This window comes from Mixophyes fleayi, chromosome 3 (genome assembly GCF_038048845.1).
Source record: "Mixophyes fleayi isolate aMixFle1 chromosome 3, aMixFle1.hap1, whole genome shotgun sequence".
NCBI lineage: Eukaryota > Metazoa > Chordata > Amphibia > Anura > Limnodynastidae > Mixophyes > Mixophyes fleayi.
The window spans coordinates 272,442,322-272,455,740 of NC_134404.1; the positions used below are offsets into that span (position 1 = coordinate 272,442,322).

Here is a 13,419-nt window from a genome sequence, read left to right on the forward strand (position 1 = left end):
GATTCAGCTTGTCTACTACTTGTGTCAGTATCGTACATTTCAATATATTTATTTGGTAGACATGCACCTAGAAATACACTTTGCCGTATAAAGTTCAGCTGGAAGCTACAAAGTATAGACCGATGCCCAGTTCCTGCTATCTTAATCAATGTAGAAAATGGCTGATAGTGTGCCCTCCCCACCCTTGATTCTCATATCAATGTCTCATCCAGAAAAACACAATTTTATTTTTACATCTGGTTGTAAAATAAAGAGTGTGCCAAGCCCGCGCTTAGGTGTCATGGTCTCGGTCTGCCCAGCTCCTCTCATTAAAACATGTAAACTTTATAACACCCATCAATTTTGCAAATATATGCATGTTTCAAAAAATTGAGGCTCATTCAAAAAAAACAATAGGTTTAAATGGCATATGAGCTGTGCGGATTGCACTTTTTTAAATGACCTTTAATGTTTGCAGACAACACTTCTGTAAAATGATATAAATGTAATGTTAAGCAAAGAAACATCAACTTGCTGAAAAATCAAATATTAATGCAATCAATCAATCAAATTCAATGTTTAGGGTAAGCAGGAAACTGTAGAAACAATTTTTAAATCATTACTTTAGTTTCAGGAGTATTTGGAGAAGAATTATTTATTTTAATTGTTTTTACTACTAAATGCCAAGCATTAAAACAGAAACATTAAAAAACATTATCTCCCATCCTCTGCATCATGTGTTTCAAGCTAGTGCAGGCTATCTTGTGTATTTTATTGCACACCTCAAGATACTCTATATCAAAGTTATAACTTTACATTTTAGACTGTTAAGAAAATATGTCATTTTTAAAGAGGTTGGAAATCAGTCCCCCAGTAGCTTTGAGATAAGTGTTCTGATGTGGCAGCATTGGATTGTATTTGACGTGATCAGCTCACATCCTGCTCTGGGACAACTCATCTGACAGACATACCTTGCTGACAATCCAGCTATTGCATTGTGATAAATGTTGCGATGCAGATGGTTGTTTATGAATATCTATTCATGCAGGAGTTGGTATATACTCCAGAGGATGAACACAGCTTAAGCAGGACTCATAATTTTGATATATTGTTCAGAACAAAGAACATGCTGCCCTGCAACCAAACGGTGGATGGTCCAAAAACAGGACAGACTGCATTCATGGTCTATCCAATATTTGGATAAAGCACAAAGAATTTAGAACAAGAGTTCCACACAGTATTCAATCGATAACTATTTTGAGACCAGCTTAATCAGCGTTTACCATCAGGTGAATGCATAGTAGGACAACCCGCCCATAAGTGTGTACCCTGCCAATGATCATTCCTTAGTGTGATAAAGCTTGTGCTACATCCATTGACTCTGTAAACTAGTGCTTTGATATGATCTCAGCATATCCACCATTCAAGTGAGCAAACAAAAATTACAAATGTACATTTGCTAGACTTGAATAAAATCCTGGGAGGTAGTTAGGTCACTGTACATGCAAACTTCATCTTCTTCCTGAGAATTACTATTAAATAGAACGAGAGAAACAATACTGTTTACTGGGCCATACATGCAGGAAAAGAACAGACACTGTGGATTACATAGGCATAGACTTCAATTGAAGTGATTCTATGTAGTTATTCATAAAAACAAAAAAATCTATTTACACTGAAAATGACATTCTGCATACAGAGCAAAAAGTACTCTGCAGCTGCATGTATGGACAGATAAGCAGCAGACAGTGACACTTAGGTCCAGATTATGGAACATGAGACGTGCTGTGTATAATAAAAACTAATCACATTAATGATAAACAAATCTAAAGACAAATCTTTAAAACTTGGATGGACCAAAAACACTACTGAGAATGGCTCTTGAAACCTTGTACAGTTAACTGCTAGGGCAAAGTATCTGTTAATATGTACAGTAACTTCAACTAAGAACCCACTCACACTGTATACACAATAACTAGCAGGGCCATCTTTTCCATTGGGCACAATGGGCAGCTGCCCGGGGGCCCCACGGGCAAGGGGGCCCCATAGGCACGGCTCTTAATGAGAATAAATAATCCTACAAAAGAAAAAACCTGCAAAAAAAACCTTCAAGGGTCACTGAGCAAGTACATCTATCTATCTCTATCTCTATATATCTATATCTATATCTGTATCTGTATACATCTATATATCTATATCTATATCTAGGGCCCCCGGTGCACTGCTTTGCCTGGGGGCCCATAATGTTGTTAAGATGGCCCTGATAACTAGGAACAATATCTGATTAATACAGAAAGACAGAAGAAGAACACATGTTAAATGCACAATAATTCTGAATTTATTTTTTATTATATTTATTTATATACATTGAAGGGTCACCACAGCTCCTCTGCATTATAAAATCATTTGTAATAGTAATGTAATGCTATCTGATATACTTGGAATACATCACTATTACAAATCATTTCTTATTACTGGAGTGCAAGGGAGACCAAAATTGTGTCACCCCTTTGTGGGTCACCTCACAATGACCTAGTGGGGTTTCCCTTTTCTAATTCAGAAGTCCCACTTTCACATTTGGGACAGCGCTCATGTTGAGTGCTGTGTTTTCTTGATCATATGTCTGGGAACCAAATAAAACAGCCCACAAGCTACTGAAGTGAGGATGTCAGTCAGTGGTGAAACTACCATTGGTGCAGCAGGTGTGGAGCACGAGGGCCCATGGAGATAATGGGGCCCACTGCACGGCAGATGCAGAGGGTCAGAACTAGTGAGCTGCCCTGGTACCCTCGTTCCGCTTCCCTGCTCGAGGGCCCACAGCTCGCTTGTTCCGCCTCTGATGTCAGTGACAGCTGGGTTCCATCTAGTCCAGGGAGGAAGCCCCCCACTGGATACTAAGGGCTTATATCTATGTCCTGTTGAGCTAAGGACATTAAAAGCTCTGCTGGTTTCCACTTGTAATCAGTAATACTAGTATAAGACAAACAAACCATAAAAGAATTACGGAACTTACAGATGCACATCATCAACTTACTAAAAGATGTTTGTCTAGTATATTTAGTACATACGCAATATCATGACTTTATTGTGTACCAATGTATAAAGGTTTTGTTTTAAAATAAATTCTGAAAAATGTATACATCTATACAAAACCAAAAGTGATTTCTTCTCTCTGTTAAACTGTTTTGTAATAAAACACCATAAAAATAACCCTAATTTGCAAAATGAATATTTTAGTACAGGTCACACAGAGTCTGAAATACTTTGCTAGAAACAGGAAGGAAAGCTAGACACGTTGTATTTTGAATAACGCATGAAACTGCAATCTACATCCCAAGCTGCAATTTAGTCCTTTCAGCTGATTGAGATCTTTTCTGAATTACAGAGGCAATGCAGCTGGGGCACTATTCAAAATCTGTTTCCGACCCCAACACCATAATTTAACATTACTATAAAAAAGGACATCTGTTCAGCTGGAGCTGGATTGTGTAATAAAGTCTGACACTTGCAATTTTATGTGGCCACTTCCATGTTTCATACTCTATTACAGCTCAAAAGGAAAGAAGATCTAAGACAGTCAAGTTAATGATTCTATACTTCCAATGTTACAAAAATAAGGGAAGACCTTGCAACAATTTTATTTCAAGATGAATGCAAATAATTTTGGCACATAACCTTACAGATTAATTCTATATGTAGTGAACCATATTAATTATTTTTACTAAATGTTTGTTCTTGACATATTGAGATTTGACACTAATCTTTTTTTATCAGCCCAGTCTAGCTAGTAAAGATCTTGCTAAATAGAACTTTTTTAAATAGTGCTGGCACCACATTGGCCTGAGCTTGTGATCCACAAGGATTGTGCTCAACTTGCTATCACATCAGGGCCAATATTAAAGTAGGTATCACTGTTGTAATTTACTTTTAAGCAGCAGAACTCATTGCATTATATCAAAGGTTCTAAATTAGGCAGATATCAGATAGTCATTTGGAAAGTTAATAGAGGCTGCCATGTGTGCAGTGGTAAATGGATATTTAGATTATTTTTACCCTCTATAAACTAATTTAATTAATATAGACACATCACATATTTTTAAAAAATACAGGTTTTTGCTACTTTCATTCTTTTAAAGTGAAATATATTGGCACAGATATTGCAAAACCAGTATGATTGTAGCACTGATGCATTACTATTCATATGGGTACGGGTATGACCAGGTCAACAATGGCCCAAATCACCATTATAACTAGTTTGTGCTTAATGTTGGGCTATGATTCAGTCAAGTGCAAGCGTTTCAATTACAGTCAGTAACCAAAAGTTCTATGGCATCAGGTAAAATGAGATCCGATGAATTTCGCTTAAATCTTCTGTGCATCTATATGCCGATTTAGTAGAGAAGGAGAGGAAGACTGATAGAGCAGAGAGAACACAATTGTGATCATATGTGAGGATGTTTACTGAATAAGAGGAAACTAAATTTTGTTGATATAGCATAGCGCCTTGAAATTAAATTATTTTTTCCCTTAACCAGTATATGTTTTAAAGCTTAGGAATCAACATAAGAGCTGCCAGCATTACTGATTTTTCATAGTAGCTTACCTGTTTTTGTTTATTGAGTTAGGTAATAGTTATAGTTAGAACAATTTCTGTAGGGGTTGCAATATAACAGGCAATGGAAAGATCACATCACACACATTGGGGTAAATGTATCAATCTGCGGGTTCTTCAACACCCGCGTGTTCAGCCTCTTCCGCGATTAAATTTCAAGCGGCTCTGCATTGTAAAGGGAAGTTAACCCTTTACAATGCAGCGCCGCTTGAAATGTAATCGCGGAAGAGGCTGAACACGCGGGTGTTGAAGAACCCGCAGATTGATACATTTACCCCATTGTCACTGTTTATTTTTGTTGCCACCAGCAGTGATAGTAATCTGGTACCACGAAGATTTGACAGCCAGGTGCTGGTGACATTGCTGCCCGGAGGTAGAAACATTTTGCAGCCAGATCACTGTCCATAGGTATACCTTTAATAGCAATAGCAAGTATTTTACAGTGCCTTTTACAGTGTGCTATGAATTAAGGGTTAATTAATTGTGATACAACATCAAAGAACTTTGAGGTGATGCTATATGGATTGTTAATAATTTTATGGATTTTAATTCTACGTTGGTTATATTATATGGAATACTTGGAACTTAGGGGTTTTAGGATAAATGTTCCACCCCTCAAATCTACAAAATCAATATAAAAATGTCTTCTGGTTTTGCCCATGTTTCCACTGGCATTCAGGTGCTCATTGCCATATGATATGTACAGTGTGTCTCACCATAGCAGTAGGTAAAGGTGCTTGATGAGCATTTCTATGCATATTATATTATTTTGATAACTTTCTTGATGCTGGGTTTGGAAATAAAAGATCCCATGTCATTCCCACATACATCTTTTAGGAGCCTTGGTATGGGCTCTACACTCCACACAGGCAATTTGGTCCCAGCTTCTTACTGTAGAGTGCTCAGGTAACAGAAAAAACATCCAGGTTAACATAAAAATCATATATAGTTAAGGGTACATTCTGAAGTATATTGTAGCAGGTTACCATTTTCTTTCTCAATGTTTTGTTTTTCCATTCAGGAAAAATCATACGCAGGCTAAACTGGCTTCTTCATTCTAGCTCCATGTTACTATAGTATTTCAATATTTTAGAGGTTGTTGCAACATTGTAAATGACGATAAATTGCAATACAAATATTAAACTGATTAAGTTAAACACAGTGGACCAAAAATGATTAGCAGAATGATCCATGATTTGCCCTTGGAGAATGAGCAGATTATGTATTTGTGTTTCCCACTGCAGGTCTGTTTTTTTATGACAGATCAGATAGGGCATTTGCGCAGTCAGTTTTAGAAGTGCCCATAACAACAAGCTTTTCCATGGTGAGTCATGTATAATTCTATATTTGTTATTAGTATTGCAACTGTTATGACTTATTGAAACTAGCATCTTAAAGCTGATCTAACAGCTACATATTATATTTTACTAACGTCCTGTCTCTCTTTGACCGAGCCCCAGGAATATTTATGCAGCCATTTTTCCCAGGGTTCCTGTGGCTATTATCACAGCTGCGGCTAACAACCAAGGAGAACCGTTTGAACAGGAGGGCCAATCAAAAGCACAATCAAGAGATTTCAGCTTGTGATTGGTCCTCCCCCTCATAACTCCCACTGCCATAATGGAATTGATTATTAGTTTAAGACCAGCAGAGGCATGGGGAAAAACTGCTGCTTGAAGCAGCCCCAAGGGCTGAAATAATTTAGTAAAATACAAATGTTAATGTGGTAGTGAAGTGTTAAGTAAGATGAGTGGACCTATACATTTCTACCTCTACTTCTTGTCCACTTATAAATGAAGTTGACTGACATGCTTAAACTAGAATGGCAAGACAGTAAGGGGGGGATTTAAAGTGGAAGATAAAGTTGCACATTTGCATAATCACACATTATGTATCTGCACACTTATTTCTTAGTCAGTATTTTGAGTTACATGTAAGATATTTACAACCTTTATATATAGTATATAGATGTATCCATGTATCCAGGGCAAATATGCATCAATCATCAAAATAAAAAAATGCAGCAGAGAGATCCAGGAGATCTTGCAGGTGCAGAATTATGCTTCGTAAGGAATTTATTTCAAAGATATGTGTAACCTAAAATAAGATGCATTTCTAAAGGGAATGCTCAATTTGTGTATACACGCCCTTACTTAACGGCACTTGGTCCATCTCTGTAAGTGCAAGGGGCTTCATGTGTTAGATATGTACAGCTTAAAATACTGGTTAAAAGTTGTGTGCATGGGCTGTGCGTGATGCACAAATTTTCAAAATGCACTTGCATTCAGCTTTAACTCACCCCCTTAGTCTTTAAGCCCCAACAAAACTCAGTTGAGGCTACTGAGGTTCTCACAACTAGGTAAGTGGTCTGTGCCTCAGCATATCATGATTTTTTACGTAATGTAATAATGCCTTTTTTATCTGCCGTTGTTGCCTTTTAAGAAAATGGCCTACGAGGTGACTTACTATAGCCATAAAAGATGCAAACTCTACACCAATTCAGAGTATATAGAGCATTTCTGACCCAAACTCTCTGTCAAATTACCGTCCCAACTCTCAGGCCCTATGAGCCTCCAAGTTTCTGAAGAGAATTGCCTACACTCACCACAAACACTTTCTTTCCTCACACAATAAATTGGAGCCTCTTCAGTCAAACTTTCCTTCTCAACACTTCACAGAGACTGAGTTGACTAAGGTGGTTAATGATTTGATCACTGCTAAATCTAAAGGTCATTACTCATGTCTAATTCTCCTGGATCTCTCTGTTGCATTTGACACTGTTGACCATTTTCTTCTCATACAGACGATACAATCCATAGGTTTTCAAGACACTGTCCTATCCTGGTTTTCATTCTACCTATCTAATCGCTCTTTAGCTTTTCTGGATCTACCTCTTCTCCGCTTCCTTAATCAGTTGTAGTACCACAAGGCTTAGTCCTTTGTTTTCTACTCTTCACTATCTATTCCACGTCTCTTAGAAACTAATAAATACATTGGATTTCTGTATCATCTCTATGTGGATGATACTCAAAAAGTTATCTATCCTCTCCTGATCTTTCACCATATAGCTATCGGTCTATTAATGCAGGGGTGTTCCAACCCTATTAAATATGTTGGAAACATGCCTTTTTTGTTCACCTATAAATAAAGTTGAGAAAAATGTTTTGAAAATAAAGAAGAAACAACTTTTTTTCTCCCCATCGATTTGCTATGTCTAACCAGTTGTGGGACCAGTACACTAATACTCAAACATGGCAGAGCCTTTTCTCTTCACCATGATCTTCCTGTCCTCCATGTCAGCACTTCTAGTGATCTGGACTAGTAAGAAAATGCTGAGGTTTAAAACATGTATTTTCTTCAGTGATATTGTTATATAAAACTTGATTACTACCCTTTCAGCCTGTTTTTTCCAATTGTCTTCATACTTTGGAAGCATCTTTTTCACAAGTGTACAATGTAAGAATACCAATATTATGAATAATAATTCCATAGGTGGTAAAACAAAACACAATGAACTTCTGCATTCACGAAAGACATTCATTATTAATTCTACTTCCCTTATTGTAGCTCCCTACTTGTCATGTGATTCCCTAGGTGTCTAGTTGTTACTATTGTTAGGGGGAGTACTTACATTTATAAGCTGTGTGCAGTTAAGACTCAGCCCAGATGATCATGTTAAAATTCAAAATGAATGCATGTTTATATTTAGCGTGGGGCTGGCCAGAAGAGGAAGACTTTGGCATGAGTTGGTCAGCTTAACATGTATTGCAATATGTTGATCTATTTTTAATACAGAATACAGCTTCAAGTAGCTAATTTAGCATTACTAGTATCTTTGGTGAGTGCAGATGATCAATAATATAGCAATGTTTGTTATTTTTCATTTGATCCACTTTTTAAAATATGATTCAATTTTTTAACTTATTTAACCTAAAACATACACTGTGCTGACATAATTTGTGGATTAAACCTACCAAATGTAAGAAATCATAACTGTACATTAACAAATGGAAAACTTGATCTCTATACTGGGCGCAGAAAGGTATATACATTAAGAGTAATATGTTTCTTCTAAAAGCAAGTTATTACAATTAACGTTAATAATTAAAATATTAATTTATACTTAAGAAATATACTGTACACCTAGTAAATATGATCAGGACCAATATATGGCCGTGTCTGCAATCTAGCATACAATAACATTTCCTTCTATGGGTTGCAGAAGATCTGTTTTGCTAAAGTGAAAACTAGTTCTTATCACTGAAGGAAAGGTGTGATTTAACACAAAAAAGTAAATTCATTGTACTTGTGCTGGTATTTAATGAACTGAGTGAGAAATGAGAAAACAGTAAAAGTGCCAGATCTTACACTATTCATGTGCAAGTGTGCTTAAATTTCCTCAGATGCATAAGTTTATGGCGCAAGATGGCCACAAAGAGCAGCAGCTTGCATAGGGGAAACGTCAGGTATTGGGTAGAGTGAAGGCGCTCCTAGAGAAATACATAATAGGCTTACAAATGCATCTCTTTTGCAGAGCAGTATATAAATGAGGTTTCTTTTACATGAGTTAAAGGAGTGGAAGGGTGCATTTTCAGGGGTCCACACCTCTCATACCACATAAGTCCAAACAAACATATCAAGCCCTTGCATAAGATTCTATAACCCTCCCCGATAGAACCTGCCTTTATGGAATAGATCATTCACTTTTTGTAGTTTGTTCATAACAAGACAATCTGCCAGTTATATTGATGATGCTGGAAAACATATAAAAAACATTTTTTATAATTAAGTTAATAATGAAAGCTGTTAAAGCTACAGTAAATAAAATGTATTGTTTTCAATATCAATTATGAACATGCTTAATGTTTTTAAATATTCTGCCGTCATATAAAAGTGACCCCGGGAGATGTGATTAGTCACCGAACCTCCTGTCTACTTACTTTGTATTCCCCGCATTGGGTTTCTTTCTTCTGAAAATGCTGAGGAAAGTATTTGATCTGCAAGGCGTTTTTCCATCTCCAACATGCATACGTACAACATCCGAGGTGGTGAAAGCACTCCGAACGTTCCTCTCAGGTTTGGCAATAATAATATACATCTTGGGAGTGAACATACAGCTCAAAGCAACTGTGACACTAAGACTGACAGCAAATGATGTTGTAATAATCTTGTAGTTGCTCCCAAAATAAATTGGGACAAATGCTAACCAGATGATACATGTAGTGTACATTGTAAATGCAATGTATTTAGCTTCATTGAAATTAGCTGGAACATTGCGAGTCTTGAATGCATAGTATGTGCAGCTCATAATAAGAAGTCCATTGTAGCCAAGAGGGGCCACTACACCTAGATTACTAGTATTACAGATCAAGTATACTTCTTTAATGCTTGGGTAAGAGAGGACTGGCATTGGGGGCTCCATAATAATTAAGGTAACCACCAAAGTAAGTTGCATGCTAATAAGCATTGAGGCAATGATCACTTGGGCACAGGCACTCATAAAACGGGGTTTACGAGTACAGATCTTCTTCTTGCTTCCTGCTAGTATTCGGGCAATGCGATTGGTTTTGGTGACCAGTGCAGAGTAGCACATTGCTGAGGAGAGACCAACCAAGAGGCGTTGCAGGTAACAGGAAGTGGTGGTAGGCCTGGCTATTAGTGTGAAAGGAGAAATGTAACCTAGGAATATCCCAGCCAGTATAATAAAGCAGAGCTCTCGGCTTGAAGATTTAACCACAGGGGTGTCTCTGTAAAGTATGAAAATCAAGGTGACAAACATGGTGATAAGGATGCCAACGCAGGAAAAGGCCACAGCAATGATGGATTCAATATCTCTCCATTGTAGATATTTAATAACTATCGGTTCACAATCTGTAAAAAAGAAAAAAATCATCATTGCTCTTGTGTATTTAGGAGTTTGTACTCATATATAGCTAAACATAAATATATTTTTGTTGTAATAATCCAAGGTAGCAAACCAATATAGCAATAAGCAACACTCAAAAAATTGTATTTAAATAAAAAAATAAAAAATAAAAATGGTCTACAATGGGGGTAATTAACAAAGTGCACCCATATGTACCACAAAATGCCTTAAGATTTTCATCGCTATTCCTCGATGGTCCATCTACCGCAATTCAAAGTGCAAACCAACTCTTTGCTTAGAAGTGTTGCTTGATATACGAAGGATTGGAAGAAAGGGTTGGAAAAGTCTTGACGCCCACTGTGCAAAATGATGTCTCATATTAATCATGAGAGTGAGTGAACATCAGGAATTACAAGTGGCATTTCTGTGTGTAAGAAGCATTTAGTTACATTACTGGCTATGTACCTGGACATGTGTTTCTCTGCAATATGGAGGTGTCAAAATGAGTTCCAATAAAAGTATAGGAAGAGAACAGATCTCCACCAGCACAGAGTTTATGCAGAGTTGGTGTTTTTTGCACAATGTACATGGCAATTTAACCCTCCACACAGCAAGAAACACCCCTGAAAATGCACCCTTCCACTCCTTTAACTCATGTAAAAGAAACCTCATTTATATACTGCTCTGCAAAAGAGATGCATTTGTAAGCCTATCATGTATTTCTCTAGGAGCGCCTTCACTCTACCCAATCCCTGACGTTTCCCCTATGCAAGCTGCTGCTCTTTGTGGCCATCTTGCGCCATAAACCTATGCATCTGAGGAAATTTAAGCACACTTGCACAAATTAAGGTGCATGGTGGGACAAAATTTGTCCTCTAGAGGAGCCATTTTAGTGCTAAGTAAATGGCCTCCAATATCTACATGTCTACAATGTTTCATCATCAACAAATTATGACCCAAGGGAAACAAAGGATGCATTTGCATACTAATACAAAAACAATTAAAGTATTTTTAATAGTTGCTATATGCAGTATATAAATACATGTCCAGCAAGATGACATAATCAAGTCTAGAAATTAATCTTAAAATTACAGTAAGTAGCAATGTTAAGTTGGATAAACTTTCCCCCTAACTTACACAATAAAGAACATATTTTAATTTGTAATTAAAGTGCATCCATCAGACAGTAGAGGAAGACAATTTGTTGACTAAATCATATTTATGAGATTTACTGATTATTTACTTATTTGAAACCATATTTCATGTTATGGTTTATCTTTGTTGCTACTACCTGAAAGCAGTCAACCCTTGATGGGCAACAATCACCAAAACAATACAAATGACTTAATTCTGATTTTAGGCAATGGGGTAATTTTGGGGTTTACAAAGTTCATAATGCCTGCTCAACCCTCCCGTCCATCCTTGCCGCTCATCTGCTTGCTGGGAACTCGGACTGCTGTGTGCAATGTGTGTGTACATGTATCTTGTTTCTGGTTGTGAGTTTATTTGTCTCTTTAAAATTTACATTTAAATATGTAACATGTTTTTAGTGTAAAAACTACAGTCACTGGTTAAAAAAATACAGAATACTACTTGCATAATAAATAAATGTATAAATTTTGGTAAATAACAATTGAAAGCTATAGGGGCAAATTCAATTCTCGGCGGAAACGCCGAAAAGCCCGCGGTCCGCGCACTATTACCATTATTACGGTAATACTGCGCGGAAAAAACGTTAATACGGTAATTTTCTCGCTGGATTTCAGCTCGCAGCTCCCTGAGCCGCGAGCTGAAATCCAGCTAACTATTACCGTATTAACGGTAATAGTTTTTACGCGCCGCGGGAACCGGAGAATTGAATATGCACCTTAGAGTTTCAGAATTTTCCTCTTGGATCTTATGTTTCAGATATATTACCCATGCAATGTTATTTCCAATGGTATATGCTAACATGTTGGAGTTACTGAGTTATTCTGTTTCTGAATTTTATGACTGGGCTTTACATGCTCTGAACTGCAAGCCAGTCAACCTCGGATGTCAACTCTTCCTTAAGTGACACATATTTATTGCTCTGTTCATTTCTATCAAAACAATAAGGTAGCGACCAGATCAGAGGCGGAACTAGCGAGCTGTGGGCCCCGGTGCAGGGAGGCAGGGAAGAGGGAACTGGTGTCCCTGTCCATCTGCATCTGCCATGCAGCAGGCCCCATTATCTCCATTGGCCCCGGTGCACAGCACCTACTGCACCAATGGTAGTTCTGCCACTGCACCGGATGTCAAGCTGGCTATACACTTATGCAATTTCAATTCAAATGCAATTTCTGTAACAATTAAAAGTCCTGATGAGAATGCTGATTCATGTGTGCACACCTACACAATTTACCTTCAGATCTGTTTATTTCTCATGACCAGATGTGATGTGTTTTGGTACAATAAAACACGATTGTGGGAGCTTACACATTCTTGCAATATCTGAACAAATGTTTGTGAATTGTGTGATCTGCATGATAATTGCATAGATGTGTACTCAGCTTCAGCTACTGTGCAGATATAGTTTAAATTGCGTGGATTTTAGGTGGGTCCAACTCAAATTTTGTACCCGTGCGCAAGGGCATTTGGCTATGATTTTGTTATTATAAAAATATAGCATGGCCAGTTTAACATATCAAAAATTACTTAAATCTTCCTGAGTAGAATACTAACTTGAAAGTTTATTTATGATTTAACTTACTACTAGCTAATTTTAGGATGGATATATGGTAGTCAACCTCTGCCTTCTGCATAACAGTAACCCATGGTTGTGTGTAATTGACATACATTGAATCATACATTAATTCATGGCTAAATGTACCTACAAATAATGAAGCAAAGTTTTGATTACTTTTTTCTGTGTTTAATTTAATCAACAATATAGAAGGCAGAAAAGAACAGTAGGTTCATTTCAGGCTAAGATTCAGCAGGG

General features: G+C 37.1%; 1 protein-coding gene across 1 annotated transcript in view; it reads right to left on the reverse strand.

Annotated features, from left to right (window-relative positions):
• GRM1 (glutamate metabotropic receptor 1) overlaps positions 1-13,419 on the reverse strand; it is a gene marked incomplete at its 5' end in the record, with an annotated part of 396,475 nt that overhangs the window by 7,137 nt on the left and 375,919 nt on the right. The window contains one exon of the mRNA XM_075203596.1: positions 9,532-10,462. Coding sequence (XP_075059697.1) covers positions 9,532-10,462 — 931 coding nt within the window. The remainder of the gene's footprint in view (positions 1-9,531; positions 10,463-13,419) is intronic.